At 40.0% G+C, this 26,623-nt stretch overlaps 1 protein-coding gene across 1 annotated transcript in view; it reads right to left on the bottom strand.

Annotated features, from left to right (window-relative positions):
* The window catches only part of Sos1 (SOS Ras/Rac guanine nucleotide exchange factor 1), a 92,634-nt gene that overhangs the window by 20,724 nt on the left and 45,287 nt on the right, over nucleotides 1–26,623 (bottom strand). The window contains exons 9-16 of the mRNA XM_028855215.2: nucleotides 19,395–19,522; nucleotides 17,988–18,643; nucleotides 8,894–8,975; nucleotides 7,897–8,019; nucleotides 7,551–7,654; nucleotides 5,906–6,128; nucleotides 4,428–4,547; nucleotides 182–344 (exon numbers count right to left, since the gene is read on the bottom strand). Of these exons, the coding sequence (XP_028711048.1) occupies nucleotides 182–344; nucleotides 4,428–4,547; nucleotides 5,906–6,128; nucleotides 7,551–7,654; nucleotides 7,897–8,019; nucleotides 8,894–8,975; nucleotides 17,988–18,643; nucleotides 19,395–19,522 (1,599 nt within the window). The remainder of the gene's footprint in view (nucleotides 1–181; nucleotides 345–4,427; nucleotides 4,548–5,905; nucleotides 6,129–7,550; nucleotides 7,655–7,896; nucleotides 8,020–8,893; nucleotides 8,976–17,987; nucleotides 18,644–19,394; nucleotides 19,523–26,623) is intronic.

Below are 26,623 nucleotides of genomic sequence, written 5' to 3'. Positions count from 1 at the left end.
CCTGTGGAAGAGATGGGGCCTTAGAATCCCCTCCTCAGCTTCCGGGACACCACGCTGGTGGCCCACTTTACAAGTCTTACACTGATCATCACAGATGCTCAGAATACAGCGGCCATGCCACGCAGAGTCCTACTGGTACACTAAACAGTGCAAGTTCATTTGAAACACAGGTACAACCTACCTCAAATGTGTGGTCTAGCCTGTAGACAGGCGACGAGTTCATGGCGCTCACAACTTCAAGGACACCATTGAAATTGTTTAGCTCTTGAAAGACTTGTAGAATCTCAATTATTCGACTCACTACAGCTACTCTTTCTTCTAAATTTTCTGTTTCTACAATACATCTAGAAATTGAAAAGAATTAAAAATTTGAATTTTCCCAAAAAAGCTCTGATTCAGAAAGTTTTAATGAAAACAGTCATCTAGAGAGTGCCTGTGGCTTCCGTGTGACTACAGAAAAGACATTTACAGGGATGCACTGGACTGATGGGAGACTGCAGAGAAAGGCAGCCTTCCGGTGGAGCATGGTCCTCTTTTTTCTGACATCCAGACTGCTATAGTCAGACACCATCCCCAATATTTTAACACATCCTCTATTTATCAGTATTAGAATAACTAAGATCTTACTGAATGTGTGTGAATCTTCGTCATTTAGGTGTGCTCTAGCAATGTGTGTTCTAGAACTTTGCTTCCTTTGTGTGTTGGTGTGTGTGTGTGTACGCAGTCCTATTTCAGTGATTCATTCCTGTGTTTGCCTGAACAAAGCCTTGTTATGTAGCCCAAGTTGGCCTGGAACTGGTAATATTTCTGCCTCAGCCTTCTGGGTGATGGCTGGCTGAATGATAGCTTATAAGTGTACATCACCATATCCAGCTTAATTTTGATGTCTAATATATAGAAATAATTGGCAATGTTTGTATAAATAGCTCTTAAGATAACCATTGGTATATTGCAAAGTCAGTTGAAATATTTTACTAAAATGAAAAAAAAAAATGGCAAGAGAGGTAGCTCAGTGGTATAGTGTATGCTATGCATTAGGCTCTGGGTTCAATTCCCCAGAACAAGAAGCAAACAAAACGTACTACTAAGAAACAATTTTTTAAAAGAAGCATTTTGTTTTTAACATATTGAGAATCTATATATTATTTATTATACAGAGTAAGATTATAATATATGTTATATTGTTATTTTCCCATCAAATAGTTAAAACCCAGCTAAGTATGGTTGATCAACACTGCAGACCCTAGCACTAGGGTGACTAAGGCAGACCTGCTGTCACATCAGCCTGCAGGACACAGGGACTTCCAGGGCTGCCTGGGCTACAAAGTGAGACCTCGTCTGTCTGTCTGTCTGTCTCTCTCTCTCTCTCTCACACACACACACACACACACACACACACACACCCATAAAAAACTGTTTGATCAGCATTTACTCTGTTTCTGTTTGAGAGAACTTATTAATAATTTGTCATTTTAAAAATTAAATCTAGTTTTCAGTGATATTAACAGTTTATAATCTAAGAAAAATTAAGTACAAAGCTAAATTATCTTACTAAATTTTTAAAATGTAAAGCCACAGATTGTATTATTTCTTTATGAGGCTAACATAATACTAAGAATAAAACCATTATACTTGAAACCATCAAAATAAGCAGCTTATTATCAAATTAAACATTAAATGTATATATTTAAAGAATTCTATACAAGTATACTCTGGCTAGTTGATTAGGGAAAGCCCAGGGACAGTGCGTTTCATCTCATTAGTTATATTTCTTTTTCCCAGTGTGGCATGTCACAGTTACTATGGTAAAAAAGAGCTTCTGTAAATGAAAACATGTCAACTTTAAAATCAAATCAAATCAAATCAGAGAGCAACATTTTAGGAGAAAATTCTAGTTCTACTTCTTAGAGGTATACTGTCTCTGACAATATAAACGAACTCTCCTTTCATGTGACTTGGACTACTTCAGGCTTTCATCCAGGCTGTTTTTTTATATGCTGCCTGTTCTTCTACTCCCAGTACTGTGGAAATCACATCTTTACAAAATACATTGCCTTTACTCAGAAAAATAATAGCCAATATACGAAGCTAAGGTCTCTCTCTTGTCCCTAGTTATAAAAATATAAATATATATATAATTATAATATTTATATAAATATAAATATAAAAACCACTTCTTGGTTCTATAATACTCCAGTGAAAATGATTAAAACAAACCACACCTACCCACCCCAACTCATAGTACTCCAACGTCTCTGGAGATGGCCCTAAGAACAAGCTGCTAATAAGAGATTGTCTCTTTGGGAAAATCTATAAAATAATTCCGTGAAGAAGAGAGTGGGCTATTTCAACTAAGACTGTTCCTCCTCACCTCCCTTTCTCTGGAGAATCCATTCCAGATGTTGTAGTTAAGAGCATCTAGTTTACAGCTCAGGATTTTTAGGGAGAGGTAGTTGTTAGGTTCCTACCCTGAGGAGCAGGGTCATTATCTGAGTGCAGTTTAGTGGGTTTTTTCGAGACAAGATTTCTCTGTGTAGTTTTGGTGCCTGTCCTGGATCTCGCTCTGTAAACCAGGCTGGCCTCGAACTCACAGAGATCCGCCTGGCTCTGCCTCCCGAGTACTGAGATTAAAGGCGTGTGCCACGACAGCCTGGAGCAGTTTAGTATTTATTTTACTTTATAATATTTAATATTTCAGCTGTGAAGACCCCTTCCTTTTGCCAACTTATGGGCTGAAGCTGTAGGTAATTAGAACTTTGAGAAAATAGCTCTTTGTCTGGCTCCTGATAAAGTGGTTCCATGCCAAAAGTTGGTTAAGAGGACCTGAAGCCACAGTACGATTCCTGCCTCTTCACCTTAAGCTCTTACATTAGAAAGAGCTTGTACTGCTCTCCTCTCCAGAACTATTTCACACAGATAGCTCCTCATCTCTTACCATTTACAACAAAGGGTGGATGCTTTAAACCTAAAGATGTGTTCAGGAGCAATGGCGTTGTCATGAAAGGCACCTGAGAAGAAATCTGGAGAAACCAGGACGATATATCGCCTCAACTGTGCATTACCTAGTTTGCTCAAGAGAGCCAGGAAGACAGTTGAAGAGGGAACCTCCTGGGGTTAGAGCAAGTATCAGCTGATTAAGGACCTTAGAAACCTGACCTTCCAGGAAGCCAGAATTTCAGTGGCTTATTCTGCACAGCAGTTTGTGTTACCAGGGAGCTGTTCACAACAAAAGAGTGAACATGGCAATTAGTAGTTCAACCTTTAACAGCTTGGGGTGCGCAGTCTGGGAGGAGTGGACGTGAGCCGTCCCGGAACCTGCCTTCCCCAAGTGACTATGGCATCCCCAGCTCTGCCCTGCTTAGTTCACTTTACATTCAAGTAGCGATGAAACAAGCGGTCGAGGGGAGAGGGCAGAACTGAACACTGCTGTATCCGCCATGAAGTATGTAAAGAAACTGCGAGTATTTATTACCTACACACCGGAACGAAAGCAGGGAGCGGACACTGCCTGTGGGCATGACCAGATGTCAGATTAACAGAAGGATTCCAAAGTTACATCAGAGAACATGTTCACAGAACTACAGGACAGCAGTCAAGATGACAGGGAAGGTGTCAAGACAACATGTATCTAGAAAGAGGATCATGAACGCAGTAAAATGACAGAGAGAACCAAATGGAATCTTGGAAATGGAAAACTGGAGAGCTCAATAGTAGATATGAACCGACAGAATGAAAATGAGCTCATTTGAAGATAGAGCTAGTGTTCAAAACTAGGGCAGAGTATTTCAACCCTGCACATCTGATGCTACTGGCCCACTGCATAAGAACACTAAAGGAAGTTCTCTTCAGGCTCAAAACCAGTGGTCCCAGAGGGTAAGGTGAATCTACACCAAGAACACCAGGAAAGGTAATTATAGAATAAAACCACTCCAAATGCCCATTTTTTTCTCTTATCTGGTTTAAAAAGCAACTGATTTAATAGGTATGGATGTACTCTTGGGTCTATAGTACAAAAACGTAATACCCTGCCCACAGCAGAACAAAAAGATGATGGAAGCGCCATTCAAGGTTAAGTGGTGATAGCAGACGGCAAAGTAGTTATTGGAAGGATGCACTGCTGAACCTGCACCGTTATAAGGTGTATCCAACTGCAGAAAGGGGGAGCCAGACACACGGGGAAGGCATCTGTCTGCTGGGAGGAAGCTGCGCCAATCTGCAGCCCTCTGCTCAAGGAGACGCATGTGGTTAGCTGCAGGCAACCATTAGAAACTCAAGTATTAACGAGACTAAGATGCACATCAGGAAAAGATTCAGTGCACTTTAAGAAAAGGAATGAAAGAACCAGAGACATGTGACCGAGAGAAACAAACCAGCCCCGGAATTCATACCTAACCATTGCTACAAACAAAAATGTCAACAGCACTTACTTTTCAAACCACAGAGTGAGGTTGGTAGTGTGCCGAATCATCTTCAGAAGGTTGGGAGAATTAATTTCTTTATCTTCTTTTGTCCACACACTTCCAACTAATTCTGATGGCTGCACAGCTCTAAAATTATCAACATAAAATGCCACATCACATCTCCCTTCAGTGTATTTACTATGTAAGAAAAAAACCAAACTACTTTTATGAGCCTTCCTCTTCCACCAACAGAAAGCTGGCGAAAACATATTTACAATTTTTTTCTTTTATGTTTTCGGATTTAAACTATCTTGGTAGATACTCTTGCATAATGCATTTATTGCTTGCTCATTTACTAATTTTTAAAGACAGTGTCTTCCTATGTAGCCCTGGCTAGGTTCTTACTATCTAGCCCAGCTGGTCTGGAACCCATGGCAATCCTCTGCCTCCTGAGTGTCGGCATTATAGCATATATCACCACGGTGGTTCTCTATTTACTGCATACTTTCACATAATGTCTTTCTTAGCACTTATAAATATTGTTTATGGGGGGCTGGAGAGATGGCTCAGAGGTTAAAAAGCACTGGCTGTTTTTCCCAGAGGTCCTGGTACTGTCTTCTGGCTTGCAGGGATACATGCAGACAGAACACTGTATGCATAATAAGTACATCTTTAAAAAAATATAGTATTTACTAACTTAGGATGGCAGGTGGTTATTTAAATAGTATCTAATAAGTAACCAATGAGGGTATAGCAAGTACTAAAATTCATTTCTGGTTTGTTTGTTGGTGTTTTTTGTTTTTGCTCTTAAGATGGGTAGAAAAGAAAAAACATCCTGCAGAATAGTCTCTGAAAATGAAATTTAAAATTCTAATCAACATTTGGAGACCATGACAAACTTAGGTGGAAGAATTTATAAATTTAGCTCCTTTTCTCATTTAGTGATAATACTTTTGAGATTTTAAGTCGAATTTAAAACCAGAATCATATTTTTCAGATAGTTTCACTGATGAACAGCATTCAACTCTAAAGGGCTGTCACTGGCCGTGACTTAACTCTAACACAGCAGTAGCTGTGTGTGGTGCTATGACGTCACTACAGCAGTAGTTCCTATGTTCCTGCGCTGTGCTCAGCCCGCGCTGTGCCTCGGGCACACACTGAACCTCACAGTCCGACAAGTCAGTACAGTCTCTGGCCTCACTGTCCTTGCAGGAACCCAGCAGAAGATCAAAGTTACACAAAGAAACTTAGGCCAACAATTGGTACTGCCCGGATTTGAACCGAGCTTACCAAGCAGGGGTAACTGCAGAAAGAGCACAAAGTTCAGTAGGTCAAGGGTGACCAAGGTGACAAAAAGGCCGGAGCTGTCTGCTGTGCCCTCACGCTACAAATCTATCATACACCGTCTCACTGACATCTCAAGACACCCTTAAAAGGCAGGCAATGTATTCCATTTTTCCAATGAACTTGACATAACTTCTCCGCTGGAATGTTGAACAACATACCGGTAAAGATCTGATTCAAGTAAAGTGAGTTGTCGAGCAATTTCTATTGGGTGTAAGGTGAGCAAGTCAAAGGTCTCCGTATGCCCAGGCCTGCTTATGTGCCACTCGACTGTGGGAGGTGAACTCTGAAACGTAATGTTATGACCTGGCCCATTGTCTCGTGCAATTTTTTTCCTTTGGATTATCTTAGTGATGGATTCGACCCATTTTTTCATTGCTTTACCTGAAATACATTTTAACAAACATTTATAAATAATCTTTAATACTTTATTTTAAAAAATGTTTAAAGTAATACAGGTGATACATGAATAAATCATTGCTATAAAGTTCAAATGTGCCAAGTAAATATGAAGAGTTCCCCTCCCCCATCTTCCTCTCCTCCTTCTCCAGACAGGTAATCATTGTTAATAGTTTGGCATATATCTAGACCTTTACTAAATAAATGTAAAAAGTAATTTGATTTTTCACCTCCAACATTTTGAACCTTAGTTTAAATACTATTTTTATAATCCTTCCAGCCAAGGTATATTCCATGCAAACTAAAAGATAATAAAAGCAAATTACACACATTCATATGTCATTAACATTGTATTTTATAACCCAATTATATGAGGACTGATTGATCGTATTAGTCTCCTGTTTGATATGGCTGTCTTTTGTACTGTACAGGAAAGTAATCTATTTAACCCTTTATTTTCTGATTTTCATTTAGACTGAACAATGGATATAAAACCAAGTTTGTCTAGGGCACTTTTAATGTCACACAATCACACATTTTTAAAGTAAAGGAGACTCTGAGATAATCAACCCTAGTTTCTCCTGAGTAAACTGAAGTCTAAAGAACCAAACTTACACAGCTGGCTAGTGGTGACGTTAAAAAGTAGTTGTCAGTGTAATGTGCTGTTTCTTATCTCTCTGATTTGCTCTATTTACCTATGCACCTTTATCAACGGTGTTACAGTGGTTAAAAAAATTCCAGCGTGTACAGCAGGTGCACATAGTTTCCATTAAGTGCGTGTACAGCAGGTGCACATAGTTTCCATTAAGTGCGTGTACAGTAGGTGCACATAGTTTCCATTAAGTGCGTGTACAGCAGGTGCACATAGTTTCCATTAAGTGCGTGTACAGCAGGTGCACATAGTTTCCATTAAGTGCGTGTACAGCAGGTGCACATAGTTTCCATTAAGTGCGTGTACAGCAGGTGCACATAGTTTCCATTAAGTGCGTTACGGTGCACATAGTTTCCATTAAGTGCGTGTACAGCAGGTGCACATAGTTTCCATTAAGTGCGTGTACAGCAGGTGCACATAGTTTCCATTAAGCGGTCTAGCAGGTCTAAAGCAGACAAAGTGTGCTGAGCCAGCAGATGACTGTTGAGCAATTTACAAGTCAATCCTGTGTTTTGTTATTGTTCTGGTTTTTGAGACAGTCTCACTACTGTAACCCTGGCTATCCTGGAACTCACAGAGATCCACCTGCCTCTGCTCTTGAGTGCTGGGATTAAAGGTGTGCACCACCACACCCAGCCGAAATGATGTTTGATGAGAAAGTTTAACATTTTCAAAGCAGCTATAATGGTATCAATTGAGGGTCATCACATTGGTAATTTTATCACATATACAAGTAGGAAATTAAAAAAACATACCTCTTACTGTTCCAATAAATTCCTCCAATCTTTGTAAAAGGTCTGCATCTCTTTCAAAGTCATAAAAGTGGTGCTCCACCCAGTGCCGACACACATTTAACACTCTGTGGCATTAACACAACCGGATTACATGAGATCTCACACTGAGTACACATATGAAGCAAGAGCAGCTCTCACCAAGTAAACAGTCTCCTGAAGCTTCTAAGAACTCAGAGAGACTCTGAATCAATCCACTCCGTTTGCTCCCCTCACCTTGCTTGGGAACAGTTCTTGAACATGTCCACTTTGAAACACACATCCGAGAAGCTGCGGTTTTACTGCCGCCACAGCTGCCCCTACTACTTACCGCAGCTGGACAGGCTGGATATACTCCTTCCTGAACCTCTTCAGCTCTGCACTCAGAGGCTGGGCTCCATTCTCTATAGCTATGCGGTCAGCTTCTGTGGGCTCGGGCTCTGGAATCTCAAATCTAACAGTGAAAACATTATATCAAATCCAGATTCATAAACTTTATTGATACTTATCAGTACAGTCAAGAGAATGTTATAAAAATTACTACAGATATACACATCAGTGAAAACCCGTAAGGCTTTTTATAATGTAAAGGCTAATATTTTTATAAAAAGAAGTTAATATTGCCAACAGAACTAAAACTAACTAGAAGTAAAATAAAACACAAGTAAAATCTAAAACAAATGGGTCTAATGTTCATTTTTAGTCAGTAGACTAAAATCAGTAGCCATAATTTTAAGGCTGACTAATGTTTGAAATTTGATAGCTCTTTGGGTAGATGAAAACCATTTTCCTTGATAAAAGCCTTTGCTCACTAATAAGATCCATTTTATTCACTATGTAGTCTATTTGAAAATTTGTTTAGAACGTGTGAAGCATCGTGTCTTGTTACTTTCAAGACATGACTTCATATAGTTCAGGGCAGCTTTAAACCTCCTACATCTAGTCAGATGACCTTGAACTGATCCTCCTGCCTTTACCTCCCAAATTCTTAGATTATAGGCATATGTCCAGCCTAGAGTCTACGTCATACTTATTTATAGAGTTCTTTAACTTAATTAGTTTGGGCTGGGAATACTGCTTAGACTGAACCAAAGGCCCATGGTTCAATCCCCAGTGCAGCCTAAACCCTGAAAAATTAGAGTTTTAAATACTAAATCAATGAAAAAAAAGAGAAATTACTTAAATAATCAAAGTTAGCATGTTTTTTTAAAGCCAGTAGTTTTATCTTAAGAGTTCAATCAACTACAATAAGCTTTTTGACACATTTATGAGAAACACGAATCTTAGTCCTTTCAGAATCAGACTTTAAACATTTAAAATCGACAGACCGTTCTATTATGAGACTCAGCAGTTCTTGAGGTTTGCAAAAGGATCTGTATGTTGTAAGAAACGTCCGAACAAAATTGGGATCTAAGAAGAAAAGGAAAAGTATTAAAGTCTCAGATAAACAATGATTAAAACTATTATTTTCAGTTTCAAAAGTGGTCAAAGACTCAGTCTTAAAAGTTGCCAAGTATGCCAGGCGTTGGTGGCGCACGCCTTTAATCCCAGCACTCGGAGCAGAGCAGCGGATCTCTGTGAGTTCGAGGCAGCCTGGCTACCAAGTGAGTTCCAGGAAAGGCGCAAAGCTACACAGAGAAACCCTGTCAAAAAACCAAAAAAAAAAAAAAAGTTCCCAAGTATTTTAACCATATAGATGGCTTTGCACTTTGTAATGTATTTCTAGCTTCAGTTCTTCCTAAAGCAGTGGCTTTAGAAAAACAAAAACAAAACAATGATTGTAAAATATAATCAACTGATTTCTTCTCCTGTTTCAAACTTCTCACTGGCAAAGGAGTGTGCAACAGGAAAAGCAAGGGCAGGACTTGAACCAGGTTCCCGTTTGCTACCAGGATGGCAGTGTCACCTGCTAGTTCATCTACCTTGTAGATATGGCAGTAGCAGTGACCTACGCACTTCCTGACATCAGTTTAATGACTTCCTATGGGCCATGGTAACAGAGCAAAGAACTAGAAACTCAATCTTACAGAATAGTAGGGGAGCTCTGTAGTTTTTAGATGGTGTCAATTGCTTGAGGCCTTACTTATAACTGCTAAAAAAAAAAGTTTCAAACCCCTCTAAGCTACTGAAAAGATGATGAGATGGCTCAGCAGGGAAAAGTCCTTCACTACACAAGCTCTGAGAGAGAGAAAGAGAGAGAGAGAGACAGACAGACAGACAGACACACACACACACACACACACACACACACTGCTTGTTTGTACCATACTTCATGAACATGTGTGAACGTAGAGGCAACAAAAAAAAAATCGTTGTAAAACCTCTTGTTTTTATCTCTTTGCAACCCCCTCATTTGAAGCTGTTACAGTGATGTTCAGTCAGTCCTAAGAGCAGGAGGTTCTGACCCTTCTTCCAGGCCTACTTTGCATGCGCATCTCCACGGAATGAAATGGAGGCCCACTGAGTCAGACCACTTGTTCAGGCTGGCCTCCTCAATCTTTCCTTGACAGTATTCTCCCGGCACAAAAGACTCAGGCTTGTCTTGTGCATAAAGAAGGGAATGTCCCTTTCTCAACACTCACTCTCTGGGTGTGATGGCATGGGCTTTTAATTTCAGGCAGAGGCAGAGACAGGCAGATCGCTGCAAGTTCAAGGCCAGCCAGAGATACATAGTAAGACAGTTTCAAAAAACCCACTCACTTCTACAACTCAGATTTCATTAAGGTCCACCCACTTTTAGTCCTAAATTTTTAAATGAAGGGAGACCATCAGTTAACTTGAGTCTTTTGTGGGAACATTTCCCTGTTTACATTACAGACATGGGAAATTCTGATGGCAGTAAACGCCTAGACATTATTGACCAAAGTTTTATAAGAAGTTTTTTATTAGGACAAGGTTTAGTGGAATTAGTGTATATTTAGAAAATTTTTACCTAAGTTGATTCTAAGAAGCACCCTAAATTTAGCCTTAAAAGATCACATAGTAACTTTTTACCTCAGAGGCACTCATGGGTTTATGACAAGCTAGAACTCTGATCCAATCTGTTGGTATACGTTATCATTAAAATAATGATCTGATTTCACTATCAACAGCCCTGAGTTGAAAATATTTATATATTTAATATTTTTTTCAATTTGAAGAAAAATTTATAGAACAAAAGGATATTATTGTTGGAGTTTTTTGCTTTGAGGCAGGCCCTAGCTAGATATCCAGACTGGCCTTGAACACACAATCTTCTTGTTTTAGTCTCCCAAGTGCTGGGATTACAGGCATGTGTGACCATGCCTCCAGCTAAAGAAATTTTTGGTTTTATTTTAATGTTCCATCCTTTAGTTTAAGCGGTTACTGATAAAAGTATTTTAAATACATAAAATCTTTTAATAATTTCCTTTCTGTTGGTATTTTATTGTTTGTCTTCAGTTACAGAGATCCTCAGTTAAAGACTAATGTCTCATCCAGAAGAAAAGATTTAAAAACAGAAGGCTGTACGAGATTTTAAAACAGAGATATTTATCGGTTCCATCACAACCCTCCCTTCCAAGAACCTTCTTCCTGTTCTGCAAATCTATTTGTAAGGTGAGGCTTCTCAAAATAGCATGTGTTCAGGAAGCCACAGGGCAGCCACAGTTGGGATGCTCGGCTGTCCCTGCTGGAGAAAGCTGTGTATCCTAGATGAGGTCTCTGAGCATCTCTGGGCTGTGGTCCACATTGAGAGTGTGGACCCAATCCTCCTCAAAACATACAAAGTTTATTTCAGGCTGATGATCTAACATCCACATTCAGAACGACTTTTTTTTTCAAATGCCACCCAACATCAGGCTAAAAACCATGGGTTTCAGACAGAAGAGAAGCAAGTGCAAAGTGAATTAAAGATGTTTTAAGAAAAGTACGACTACTTCTTAAAGTGGGGTCTTCATCATCTTAAGCCAAGTCTATTTTAAAACACTTTGCTTTTCCCTGAGCCATTTCTTTACTTCAGTAACATGCTTATACTGGGAAAGGCATGCTGTGCCTCCGGGCCACCTCCGTCAGATGGGACCACATCAGTTCCTACACGTCATCACCTAACATCCTACATTATGTCGCACAGTTTCTGGGAGGAGAGTAGGTCAGGACAACTACATAAGAGAACATGGCTGTGTCATTCCAGCTCTGGTGCTGTTTTCCCCCAGATCAAAGGATTCCCATAGCCTTAGCTAGCTGTGAGATCTAAGAACAGAATCATCATACAAGTTCATATAAATGATCACATCAGCATGCTGCTCAGAGGCAGCAGAAGTCACTGGAGATGAGCAGTCTGCTTAGGAAGCAGCAGCTGTCCTTCCTAAGACACTGCCAGAGCGGCTTTTACCCCACAGTAGCCACCGCGGTGGCGTGGCACTGGCAAATGGAATAAATGCCCTACAGTAACCATGGCTCTAGTGTGGTCTAACGTGACTGAAACTTAATTTGTTCTTGTCTTGGCTGGAAGCTGAAAGCAGCCTTGCCAAAAAGGGAGGGTGGGGTATATGTGGAAGAATTAAAATACTCTAAGAAAACTGGCAAAAGCTTAAGCACTTAAAAAAAAAAAAGAATTAAAAGCTATCCATATTCCCATGCTGGTTTTAATATGCATGCACACTCGTGCACACACAAACACACACACAGAATTATTTCTAATCTAAAGCAATGAAAAATTCCTAATGAATAACAAACTTATTTTGAGAGGATTTAGCTGTTTTTTGAAATTTTTTTGAAATTTTATATAGGAAAGCTATCCATGCATATTCCAGAAGCTATTTTTGTTTCTGTTGCATTGATTTCTCCATCTCAGTGACTCAGACACATGCTATGTCACATCAGTCACAGGAGACCTTTATTTTTATGACAGACAATGCAAAGAACTAAGTGACTCTGATATTTTTTAAAAAAGCCTCAGCAACAGGACAGATTATATAACTCCCAAAGACAACAAAGTACCGTCTCTTCCATTTACCAGGCAGTGATGGGAACTCGTGGCACAGTTATGGACCTACTCATATTCTGGCATTAAGGTATAAGTACTGGTATAAGTATAACAAATATTCATTAATAAAAAACAGCTCGATTTGAAATTCTCCTCCGTGTATAAGCAAAGGCTACTCTAGAGACTTATTACTCAGACATAATCCCACATTTTCTAACCCACCAGAGGTAACATTCTTCTTACTTTTTCCTGCCATGGTTGTAGCTTCTCTGTCTCCTCCTGGCCACACCTTCTTTAGACAAATACCTACAGAGTCTATCTCAAGTTCTTAGCATAGGTCCATGTTTCTTCAACAATAATCTGTAGTTATTTTTGCATTTTTTTGTTTTGTTTTCTGAGATGCGGTCTCACATATCTCAGATTGACCCAGGATTTACTATGTAGCTGAGGATGACTTTGAACATCTGATCCTCCTGCCTCGCCCTCCTGAGTGCTAGAGTGCAGAGATGACAGACGTGGGCCAGCACCAGTTTATGAGGTGCACGCTGGGGATTGAACCCAGAGCTCCATGAGTTCCAGGCAAGCATTCAACCAACTGAGCTACATTCCCAGGCCAGGGCTACTATTTTTTGCTGGCCTTCTGGCTGACCCCACCCCTGGATAATTCTTTGTCATTTGGTGCACAATTTTTCAAAATCCTCTGAACTTCAACTATATCTACAGTATATCCAGTGTTCAGAATATAGCATATTAGATTTTAGGTCACCAATTTCTCCTTCTTCTGTCCCTAACACTTGGCATTAATATGGCAAGGTCATAAGATTTATGAAATATTTATTACATTACAAATCTATTTATGAAGAACACCCATCCCCCATCCCCCATAGTGGAACACTGTTAATCAGGATGTCTGCTCATGTGATAATACTCCCTTTTAATACAGCCATTTAAAACCTCAAGAAACAATAAGCTCCTCAGCAAGGACTTATAAACAATCACTTTTGAATTCCTTAAAAAAGGAAACAGACGCTATGCTGACGCACAAACACTTGAAAAAAATCAGGGTTTAAAAATAGCAGAGCACCGCCCTATAGATCAAAACTTGTCCAGTCTTTAAAAGGTAAGCGCCTAAACTGAACTCACGGAGACACAGACTCAAACCTAACAGAGAATTCTGAACATTTGATGTATGTGTGCCGAGACAGCAGTAAGTACATCAAAGAAAAAGATCTGAAGTTTTCTCAGTTTCCTTCTTCCACAGAAGAAGTTGACCATGTAGAGGAAACAGTTCTCCGCACTGATGTGTGTTCGCCATTGTCGTTACCCGTGCCTCAGTGGTACCCACTTTCTACCACTCACGACCAGACGAATGCACTGCCACCAACCATTTTCCCACCAGCGCTGCTTTGGCTCCTAACTAGCTGCATTTCATTGTCTCCAGCAGCTCTAAGAAATGAACTTCCTGGCCCCCCTTCCCCCTACTTGGTGGTTGCTCACTCTAGGGTAAGGAAACTGTCTCTCTGTAGCACTGCCAAACTTAAAATAACCCAACCAACGAGTAGCTTCCTTCCAGAATTCGGGAGGAAAGACAAGCTGTAAGTTAGACTACATCAGTCAGTCATTATTCATGGATGTTCCCCATAACCTAACTCACCTCGAGAGAAGTGCGTTTTTTCAGAAAGCTTTCCAGTTACAGAATGAGCTATTCTGACAGCCCAGTGACGGGGCTTTGTCAGGAAAACACCTGGTAGCAAACACCTGTAACCCCAACACTCGGGGGCTGATGAACTTAACACCAGCCTGGCTACCTGTCTTCCCTCAATAACACAGAAAAGTAAATAAAACGACGGGGCTAAGGGTAAAGGCCAGTGATGGAATAGTTTTCATGCTCAGGGATAAGAGACGGATAGGATCTAACTGCACGCAAATCTGTACATCACAATACTCAGAACGTATTACCTATTTCAATGAAAAAGAAAACTATATCTCTTCATAATATACCTTTGTCCCAAATGAATAACCACCATGAATAATTAAAACTCCATTTGTTTCTATTACTAATCATGTATAACTTTTTTAAAGTGTAATCATATTAAAATAACTTTTTAAAACTCAGTTTGCAAGTGTCAGTGGGAAATGGACATATATTCTGCTGAGTAAAGCAGTTAATTTCTAGGCTTCATTCCAGAATTAACTGATAGGCTTTCTAGCAAATCAAACAACTCTTGGGGGTCTCGGGCTTTTGTTTATGAACTGAGGGTGTGCACAGCTGCTGGCACTAACCGTGTGCTGCCCTCGTTGTAATTGACTGTGTGACATTTGAGAGATCAAGTCAGCGGAAGCCAAGTTAAACCTGAGCTAATCATATGTAAGCCAGTTTTCTCCTCTGTTTTCAGTATGTCTGAGCAACTCCTAGTAATCTAGATGATTGATATCTAAGTGCTGTCTGTGTTACATCGTTAATTAAATTTCCTCGTGTATTATATACAGTGCCTTTCACTATATAATAAAAAGAGTGAGTTACTAAGTTTAGCTTGTTTTGGTGTAAGCCACAACCTGTACTACATGTTCTCCAACAAAAACACCTAATAACCAACTAACCAAATCCAAAATCCCCTTTTGATTTGGGGAGACTGAATAAAAGGTAACAACAGACTAATGTTTCTATCAAGACAAGTGATAACTATCTGTTGTCGGTGGAGGAGGCTGACACTACTGCTTGTGTGTTTAAATCCATGAATGTCTACTGAAAGCACACTCAATACTGCCGGTACTAATCAAGAATGGACTCTACAGAGTAGTTGGGCTATTAAAAAGTTCTACAGTGCAAGTGAAGACTTCAGGAAGCGACATCAGAGTATGGCTAGTAACACTAAGTTCATGGACGTCAGGCTCAGAACTTATCAAAGTTGCTGGTGGATCCAGTTATACCTGTCACATAATATAAAACAGTCAATCAAATTCAAAACAGGACCAAAGATGTCAAAAACTTAGTTATAACATACTTTTTTTTTTTTAATACTAGAAGGATTAAAAAAATTTTTTTAAGCTTTAAAAAGTAAAACAGGGGCTGTAGAGATAACTCAGAAGTTAAGAGCACTGGCTGCTCTTGCAGAGGACCTGGGTTTGAATCCTAACAAAGTCCTATCTATAACTCTAGTCCCAGGGAATCTGACACTTCTGGACTCCACCAGCACTGTACACACATGACACATAGAGGTACACATAAAAATTAAGACATCTTAAAAAAAAAGTAGAGTCATGTCATTAAGTTAAATTCCAGTAAACTTAACTTCATCAGAATTGTACTAAGTTAGAAATTTAAGTGTTACATTAAGAAAGACCATAGAAAATATTACTTTATGCAAAAGCTATAAGTTGATAAGTCATCAAATGTATGTGATACTATCATGACAAAAATGGACTTTAGTAGCATTGAACACATAAGGAATGAAAGCTGCCGGACCACGTAAAACCTCTTAGCTTACTAAAGTATACTCATTAAAAAAAAAAAGATTTGCCAAAATAAATCAAAGGCATAGTTCCCCAGAAAACGCTTAGTTGTACTGCTAGTCATCAATTAACTCTGTTAAACACATCAGTTACAAATGTACAGGAGTGTTGTAACAACGACTCTTCTAGAAAACAGAAGCGCCTGCTCCACTGAGCTTCCTCACCAACTGTGCTGTAGGGAAAATTAAGTATTGCTTAACTTTTTGTTGTGACTTCTATGGTTTTTGTTTTGTCCCTTTCTTAAAAAACAAACAAACAGTATTGAGGATAAGATGAACAGATTTTAAATTTGCAAGGATTTAAAAACAAAGACAATGTGGCAAGGTAAACAACTTGAACTTTTATTGTCAAAAAATTGAGTATTTTAAATCCACAAATTTTGGGTTAACAGTATTTTTATAATTTTATAATTATTGGTTTTCTTTCTTTCTTTCTTTCTCTCTCTTTTTTTGTTTTTTCGAGACAGGGTTTTCTCTTGTGTAGCTTTGGAGCCTTTCCTGGAACTCACTCTGTAGCCCAGGCCAGCCTATTTATCTTTTATATAACTATAGAGTAGCTTAAATTTTCTTTTTAATATATATTTTTTTAATTTTGAGTAATGAACACACCGAGTATAGACATTTCTAGGTGACAATTTACAGTAAAACTAGAACCCCAAGTGAGGCTTCTCTTATTATTCAACATGTCTCAGCTACTATGCACCTACCACTGAATAACACGTGTGTGGAGACATAATGTGGATAATGGCATATAGTACATTATAAAGTGGTTTGAGAATACTAATAAAAATATTACTCAAATTTCACTTCTCTCCCTTCGGTAGTTCCCAGCCATATAGAGCTCTGCTTGTATATTAACTAAATTGAGCAGAAGAGCCTTGTTAAATGCCCTTCGGTTCACTGAAGTGAGTCAAGGAACGGCTGTGTAAAAGACTAATCTCACTGGCACCAGGACACCTTCCAAAGAAACAGGGAACCCGCTTATAGGACTTTTAAAAAACTGGGAAAATACTTTTCCCCAGAAACATACATTTCCTAAAAATAGGAATATATTTAAATGAGAAGTATGGGGATAGATTTTAATTTTCACATTCAGGTATTTAAGAATACCATATTATGACTTATACTGATTTTAAATCATACATGTCTTTTAAAGAAAAGACATCCTTTGAAAATATGCATTTAAATTTAAATAGCTTTCACATTCAGTATTTCATTTATGCTTTTCAACAACACACTAAAGGTAGCTATTTTGATGTTAATTTTTGAGATGAAAAACTATGGTTCTGAGACATGAAGGGAAAGAGTGCGAGTTCAATTCTGTCTACTCCACCACTGCACTAAGATGTGACAATGACCAGGCATCCCACTGTGTGTCGGGAGCATATGAAATGACTCACAATATGCCCTTTCCCTCTTAACCGCTGTATCGAATCCTGCCTAGCATCCGTCTAGGTTGTTCAGACTGGTCTGTCTTCTGTTTGTATAAATAACAAGTAAGAACAAAAACTGAAAATGGTTTCCAGATTTCCTAAATACGTGTAGGAATGGAGACGAAGAAAAGGCAATACTGTATATATTTCTGCCAGCAGCACAATTCTGATGATGGGTGACTATTTAAAATCCCACTTAGTTTGGAACCCAGTGATAGAATAAGAAAAGCAGTAACACAGGGCAGGCACTTTTAGACGCTCACGTTGATGCTTCATCCTGTCCTACTGCTTTTTACTGGATAACTTCAGACTAGTGACCTTCCTCTTCTAACTATGAGTCTAGGTTTAAAATAATGGTTGTCAATGAGGTAGAGAAGTAAAGACTTCGAGAAATAGAGTGATGGTTTCAGCCAAAGCTTCTCTGTCACAAGTCTTTGCCGGCTGTTAGTTTTCTATTTCAGGCATCATAACGCACCCATCAAATCAATCAGCTTGAACAGAGAAAGACAATCAAAGGTTTCCTGTCTCTTACCTGCATACATATGGTATGTGAGTCTCTCGATCAGCTTAATCACAGTCCCTGCTTTGATAATTGGAATCCCAGCCTTGGGCAGCATGTTCTCCTCAAACAGAATATTCTCCTCAGAGTCTGGTTCTGCAAACCTGTACACATCAGCACTAGGCAGCCTCATCTGCTCCTCCTTCTCTTCCTGCAGCATGGTCACATCGAGCATTCGCTCCAGGGTACTCCGGTACTGCAAAGATATCAGGGCTGCCATCCAGTTGTTTTTCTCTTCAGCCGACTTGGCAGAAAATATAACACTATTTCCATCTTTCAGAATTATTTCAAAAGCATGTTTATATTCACTGGTGTCATCTTTATCATTAATTTGTACCTTTCGCATAAAAAACTTTTCTTTAAGACGATATTCTGCATTGCTAGCACCAGGAAGTCTTGGCTGCCCGTGATTTGATTTACAGCAAATCATTAAGCCATCGAAGAGAAATATGTGTCTCTCATGTTTGGCTCCTACACGTGTAAGAGTTCCTTCCATTATGAACTCATTGCAACACTGTCCAATGTCTTTCCCCTCCCAACCATCGATATTCTTCTGAATCTCGTTCATTTTCTTGATTGCTAGTTGCTTTCCCTTCATTTGCTGGCTATAAAATCGACATGCAGACTCACTGGGTGAAGGAAGAGACACTATTAGTACACAGAGACAGAATCTACAGTTCACGCAGGTAGGGTGGCAGGGTAAAACAACTTAAAACATCGCTGACACGGGGCTTGCTAACCCCTAAATATAACATATGTAATCACACCACTCGGGAATCACAACAGCACAGAAACTTTTCTCACAGTTATAAAAATAACAGTGATATCCAACTATATAAATACAGGTACAAAAATGATTATTTCTGCCTGAGTACTAAATATTTAAAAAGACAGATATCAAAAAGTAGCCCAATACAGTTAAAAAAAAATAGATGAAAGTAAATTGTAAGTATTTTTAAAGGAACAAGACAGAAAGGTAAGAGCATACAGCACATTATAAATAAGAAAGCAGAAGACCTGCTACCTGAATTAATGTCCCGAGTTATACAGTCCCTAACTAAACTAGCCAACACCTTCTAGGCTGACGGACCTAACAGTGACGCTGGGGTGCATCTACCGTCAACTTTGCTCTTCTCCTTCAGCTCACCAGCTGCTCCTCAGGAGCTCTTGTCTGGGAGTATGTGGGGAAAATGCACAAATATGAAAGGTTTTTCAAACAATAACAAATTCTCCTGGCTTTGATGTCACTTCCTGTGAAAGAGCAAGCCTGTCACTCATACCGTTTTCTCCATTGTTTACTTGAGGAGGGAGCTAAGGCCCTGATTTATACCACAGCCTCCTCAGGACAGAAAGGAAGAGGGTTAAAGGGGAAATACTCACCTCAGTCTTCGCTTGGCCAGACTCTTGGAGCATATTTTTTCCAAGCCACTCTGGACGTTCAGCAGAGCTGTGATAGCTTGTTTCACACATTCCTTATCATCTTCGTCCTCACTCTTTTCTTCCAACTGCTGCCAAGTTCAAAGGCAAAACAATGACCTCGCTTTATTTAAGGGTAAAATTCACATTTGTTCAGCTTTCTCTACGCCAGTATTGAAATGTTCTATAAACACATCTTTTTAGATTTTATGTGCATGAATGTTTTGCCTGCATTTATGAACATGTACTACATGCGTGCTTCATGCCCATGAAGGTCAGAAGAAAATGTCAGATGCCTAGTACTGAAGTGGCAGGTGGTAGTAGCCCACTATGTGGGTGCTGGGAGCTGAGAGCTGAACCTGCATCCTCTGCAAGAGCAACAAGTAGGTGTTCCTAACAATGGAGCCGTCTCTCCAGCCTCTAACTTCATTCCTGAAGTATTTTCTGGGCTGCGGATATAGCTGGCAATGTGTTTACCTAGCACACATAAAGTCCCAAGTTCTATTCTCTGACATCACATAAAGCAGAGATGGTAGCAGATGTCTGTAAGCCCAGTACTTAGCAGGCACAGGCGGCCTCAGATACCCAAGACTGTCCCTGAAGAAAAAAGCAGTTCTCGCTGTTTCTACAAGGTTTGGTAGCACATGCATGTAATTCTCGCACTTGGGAGTCTGAGGTCAGTCTGAGCTCCAGACCCAGAATGTGTCTCATTACTATCTGTTACCAGGTTCTTGGTTCTCGGTGTGAAAGAACACGTATGCACTCGGCACGCATAGTCCTGAAAAGAAACAGCACAGAACTGCTTCTGAGTCCATAGGACTTAGCATGGCACCAAGCACAGAGATATCTACACCCTCCACCTCCAGACAGGGTTTCTCTGCGTAACAGCTCCGGCTGTCCTGGAACTCACTCTGTAGACCAGGCTGGCCTAGAACTCACAGAGATCTGCCTGGCTCTGCCTCCTGAGTTCTGGGATTAAAGGCATGCGCCATCACTACCTGGCTCACAGAGATAGTCTTAAGTGTAGAATAAAAAAAAAAAAGTTCAAGGCTGGCAAGATCACTTAGCAAGTCAAGCTGCTGCCAAGCCTGATGACCTCAGTTCAATCCCAAGGACCCACACAGTAGGAGGAGAAGACTGACTCCCTTAGGTTGTTCTCTGATCTCCGAAAACATGTGCCCCTATCCCTCTGCTCATCCCCCTACAGAAATAAATGAATACATGTACAAAAATAGTCCTTAACATTGTAAAGAGACATTCAAGTCAGTAGCATATAGAGCAAGATTTGACAACTAGACAGAATACTGTTTCCTCTGTATTTTGTCCCAAGTACAGATTTTGTGTGTGTGTGTGCGCGCAGTGCCCTCATAGGTCAGATGGGGGTGCTGGTGTTACAGGTGTTTCTGAACCACCCAACATGGATGTTGGGAACTAAACTCCTGTCTTCTGGAAGAGCAGCAAGTAGTCTAACCTACTGCGCCATCAATCCAGCTCCTGTCCTTAGTATTTTACATACCTAATGTACAAAATTCTAATATAAAGCATATACAAGAAAAAACTGTTTAGAGATCATTTGATTTTCTATTCAAAAAATGTTTCATGTTTCAGTCTTTTATGTATCATTTAACTTGCACTTTGCATAAGGAATATATTGGCATATGAAAAATACTGCTTGTGTTTTTATTTTATGTGTGTGGGTGTTTTGCCTGCATGTATGTCTGTGCACCATGTGCCTTGGAGACCAGAAAAGGATGTCATATCCCCCTGAAACTAGAGTACAGACATTTACCACCTGGCATGTGGGTACTGGGAACTGAACCTGTGTCCTCTGGAAGAGCAGTGGCTCTTAACCATTAAGCCATTTCTCCACTACTAGTATTTTTTAAAACCACAACCCAACATTATTTTTCCCCTTTTTCTTCCTTTTTCTGGGACAGGGTCTTGTGTGCCTTCAGCTGGCTTTTAATTCTCGATCCTCCTGCCTCCCCTTAGGGTTTGGGACCCCATGCCTGGCTCCCACAGTGCTGGGGCTGGAACCTAGTGCTAGCAGAGCACTGTTAGCAGAGCTCCATCTCCATAAAGTTTCCTGATGGAATATGTCCATCAGGAAACATATTCCTGCCTTCATAGTTAACAGGCAAGCATCCAACATTTCAGCATAATAAAGACCTTTTTTTTTTTTTTTTTTGAGAAGTCTCATTATGTCAATTAGGGTGGCCTCAAACTCACAGAGAATCTACCAGCCTGTCTCCCAAATGCTGGGATTAAAGGTGTATGGTCAAAACACCCAACTAATAAAGACCTTTCTGTATGTGCATTCTTTTCTTTTTTATTTACATTGATTTAAACGATGCAAAATAATTGAAGCTAATTATCCTTAAGGAGATGGCTTACTGTTGCCACAGAAACAAAGCAGTAATAGTTCATATATAAGTGACAGCAGAAGCACCTCTTGCTACTGTCCATGGGTGCCTGGTACCAACCCTGGAAACTTACCTATCAAGTGCACTCTCTCCACTAAGATTATATCGCATAGACACTGAATGTCATCTAAGGAACCATATTCTAAAGCACAATGGAAATGTGCATGTCCTACACAGATGATAAAATGTATCTTTTCACAGGAAAGGAGCCACTCATCCCTTGTTTACTTTTTGGTTCCTCAGAAAGAAGCAGTGGGGAAGCCAGGTGTGGTAGCTCAACTAATACAGCACTCGGAGTCTGAGGCAGAAGGATCACCACGGCTCTAAGGCTCGCTGGGCTCCAGAGTAAGCTTTATGCCAGCCTGGGCTAAAGAGTAAGGCTTGTTCACGTCTCCTCCTGGCCCCCTGACTAACAGAAAGAAGCAAAGTAGTGATTGAGGTATAATGCATGTACAACGGAGCTCCCAGGAAATCCTATGAGACAGATGGTATAAAAGAGCTGTCAAAGGAAAAGGATAAGCCGGGCGGTGGTGGCGCACGCCTTTAGTCCCAGCACTCAGGAGGAGAGCCAGGCAGATCTCTGTGAGTTCGAGGCCAGCCTGGGCTACAGAGTGAGTTCCAGGACAGCAGGGCCACAAAGAGAAACCCTATGTCAAAAAACCAATAACAAAAACAATATTCACAGAAATATTCTGAAGAATAAAAATTCATTATTTTAAACCAAAATAAATTGTACATGGTATTTAATTTTGAGGTTCTTGGTTTTTGTGGTACTGGGGACTGAACCCAGGCCCTCAAGCATAATAGGCAAGCATTCTACCACTGAGTTACATCCCTTTCCCCACCTCCACAGTGTATAATTTGATGAGTTCAGTTTATTAGTAAACACAGAATCGCTAGAATGGCGTCCCTTTTCAAAAGGAACAGATGAATTAATGATTTTATTTCTAGAAACCACTTTTCTCCAACATAATGTAAAATGAATAAATACCATTTACTTAAGTGACTAGGCAGGTTCATGACTGCTCATGACTGTCAGACCAAAGATTTTTCACTAATGTACCCAATGAACTGAAATGACATGAAAAGTTACAGATTTAGAACTAAGGTCTTTGCAGGTTTAATCCAATGAGGTCATGCTAGATCACAACTGAACCCTACATCCACTAATCTGGAGACTCTGTATTAAGGAAAGGGAGGCCTGGACACTGACACAAAGAATGGGAAGTGATGGACATGAGGCAGGGAGAGTTGGCAAAGCCTCGAGTGAGGTTACTTGTGAAGCCAAGGAGAACCCTGCATGGCTGCCTCCTCAGAGCCGAGAGGACTCTTCCCTAGACCCTTCCAGGATGCAAGCCTTGTCAGCTCCTGAGTTCAGCCTCCAGAACAGAAGAATAAAGTACTGTTGTTTTCAGCCACTAAGTTTATATTTTGCTATGTCAGCCTTAGAAAATATTAGTGTGTACATATTACACATAACAGACTTTAACCTGATTTTTAAAATAAAAGAAACTTACTTTCCCTTAAGTTACATGGACCCAGCATATTGCAAAGAGAATGGAGGTAATTCTCCAGGATTAATTAAAGTTGTTTATTTTGTTGAACCACTTTGTTAATATTCAGAATCTTGGTCATTATAATTAATCCTAACAATCCAGTCTAATTTTGTTTAATAAAGCAAACAAAGCTTCATATAGAAGAATCACATTATGAGAGCAGATGGTTTCACAAGTGCAGAAGGAAGTCTTTAATGTCTCGAGCTTGTCAACATGTCTAAGGAACATGACTGTCTAGTTTGGTGGAAATAATGTTTTGAATTTGAGTAGTATTAAATTAGTAAAACTTTAGGTCAGAAAGACAGCTCAGTGATTAAGTGTACACATTGTTCTTCCAGAGGACCCAAGTTTGATTCCTGACATCCACTCCAGGAGGTTCGCAACTCTCTGTGACTGCAGATCCAGGGAGTTTAAAATGCTAGCCTCTGAGGGCATCTGCACTCACAGCACACACACACAGACACACTCACACATACACATATGCATGATCAAAAATAAAAGCTTAATGAAAAAATTTTAATTGAAAAAATTTACTTTTTAATTGACAAGTAAAAATTGTATATATTTATGGTATACACCAAGGTGCTTGATAAAAATAAGATGTTTAACAACATGTACTTCCAAATATTTTTCTCAGGTGTAAATTCTTAGAATCTACTCACAGAAATTCTCAAAACTGACAACATTATTATTTGCTGTATTCACCATAATGTACACACACCCTCTCATATGTATGTATGTATGTATGTATGTATGTATGTATGTATGTATTTTTCATTCTGAGATAAGATCTTACTTTGTAGCCGAGGCTAGCCTCACATCTTTGTTCCAGGCCCTGGATCCTGAAGCATGTGCTACACTAGACTAAAATAGATCTCTTGAATTTATTCCTCCTGTCATGAGAAAAGACTCAATCCAGTGAGGAACTCACCCAAGCCCTCAGAGACAGGAGGACTATGTTAATGTGGGACTAGCCCTAGCTAACCCTTAAGGGGATCTGGTCCCAATCAGTTTCCCTCAGCTTTTAGAGTGGGCTATAATGTTGTTTTACTATGCGTTCATCTAGAGGTGAAGCCACATTTTCTGAGTTCACAGAGGAATTGCAGTCGCAGTCACAATAAGCAAACAGGCCCTAAGCAGCTGGCCACCAAGGTCATTTTACTGGAGGAATGTGACAAAACTCTTCTGGTGAGAGAAGGGCTTAAAAGAGCGAGTTTATACAAGAGCAAAGCTCCAGCAAATTTCAATTCTAATGAGATCAGAAGTCTATTTCAAAGTCCATTTCATTTTCTTTATCTTCCTCCATCATCCAGGCAGCGCGTGTTAGTGAACTAACTAGAAGTTAGGCAAAGCCCCTTAGCTTAATCTCTCACATCTGTGTGCTTTAATATTTCCTGAGTGAGCTTATTAAATTCATTTTAATCATATTTCAATTAATCCTAATTCTTTCTTCATTTCTAACTGAAATTTTATATCTATTGACAAGTATCTTCCCAATGTCCCCAACCTCTAGGAACTATCAAATTACTCTGTTTCTTAGTCTGACAGTATTATGCTAATACCAGCACAATTTTACCCTATGAATTTGTAAAGTTTAAGGCATTCTAAGCTCCCCAAATAAACATGTACACATAAAATTTATAATTAAATTTCTTTTAAAATACAGCACAACACATTGATAGGAATTCTAAGAAAATACTTACTTTTGCTACTCATTTAACAAGCATTTAATGAATGATTTAAATGTCAAGTACTGTGCTAGGCATGAGAATTCAAAGGCTTTGTTCTATTTCTCAAGGACCACACTGTCTGAAGATGAGGCAGACTCACTCTAGAACGAGGTCTGAAGATAGTCAGGTTGGTGGACAGAGAAGCCCAGGGAACGAAGGGACGTTCTTAGGGAGCCGATTAAAAGTTAGAGAAGGAGGAATTCCACCAGGCCAGTGGGACAAACAGGAAACCAATGCGGCCCTGCACTGAACTGGCAGAGCCGGGGTGTGTGGCCCTGCACTGAATCGGGGCGGCTGAAGCTATGGGCAGGACTAACTCCTGAGATGAAATTAAGAGCTAGCAAGCAGCGAAGCTCAAGAATTCAGACTTCCTGTTGCAAGTGCCAGGGAACCAATTGTACCTTTCGATCTGAGAGTTCAAGGAAGTACAAAGACCATATAAAGAAGGGGCTATTGTGTCTATTCAAGTGATATGAAGGTGATAACACTGTGAATGGACACATGTTGCTGAACACAGATTCAATTCTGATGTTAAATCATGAGGTGCGGCCAGTAAGGGAGAGAAAAGAATCAAAGTTGGTGTCATGGATGGGATCCTAGCTGGCCAATAAAGACTGTGAATATAGAAGAAAATCAGAGATCTGGACAGGCAGGAAAGTGGGAAAAGTGGGGGAAACGTGTTAAGGACAATAAGAAACATCTCTAGTGATGAAAACACTTAAGTGTTTCTATGAAGTGTTAAAATTCAGTGTTTTAAGCTGATGGTGCTACCCAGGGAAATAAGCATTCTATAAAAAGGAAACCAGGACTCAAGAAAGTAAAGTGACTTTTCTCTAGCCACACAGTTTGCTGGCAGAAAGACTTCAATGTCTACAAGATCCCAAAACCCACCCAATATACTGATAAATTATGGTTAGTGTCCAACTGCTCCTCAAATCTTAGCATTTGGTACCTCCATCTGCCCTGATCTCATGCAATCAGTTCTGCCTCCAGAATTACCAAGTATAGATGGACATTTGGGAGTAACAACAATTCCCCAAAGAGAAAAAAATTAGAATACCAAGAATCTCCTGTGTATGGGGGTGGGGGTGGGGGGTATCTTTTGGTTGACTGAACCTCAGAACCTCTCCTGTAGCTTCCCTAGGTGAACTACAAACATACTCCTGCATTACACAATCTTGCAAGGCTGCTGATAAGCTAGTGTGTACTGCTCGTTACTCCACTGACTTAGATTGTTTCCTGGCGCCAGCATCTCCAAACAGAACGGGAGCAGCTGGGAGGACGGCTCAGTTGCTAAAGGGCTTGTTATGCAAGTGAGGACCTGAGGTCAGGTCTCCAGTGCCCACTGACAGTCAGTCACTACACACCCGCCTTCAAGCCCAGAACTTGGGAGGCGGAGGCAGAGGCTTTGTGACCAGCCTGGTGTATGTATTAAGTTCCAGGACAGCCAGAACTACAAAGAGACTCTGTCTCAAAAAAAACAA

Source organism: Peromyscus leucopus, chromosome 22 (assembly GCF_004664715.2).
Source record: "Peromyscus leucopus breed LL Stock chromosome 22, UCI_PerLeu_2.1, whole genome shotgun sequence".
NCBI lineage: Eukaryota > Metazoa > Chordata > Mammalia > Rodentia > Cricetidae > Peromyscus > Peromyscus leucopus.
Note: the sequence above shows the minus strand (reverse complement) of the source record. Positions and strands in the feature narration are given on the sequence as shown.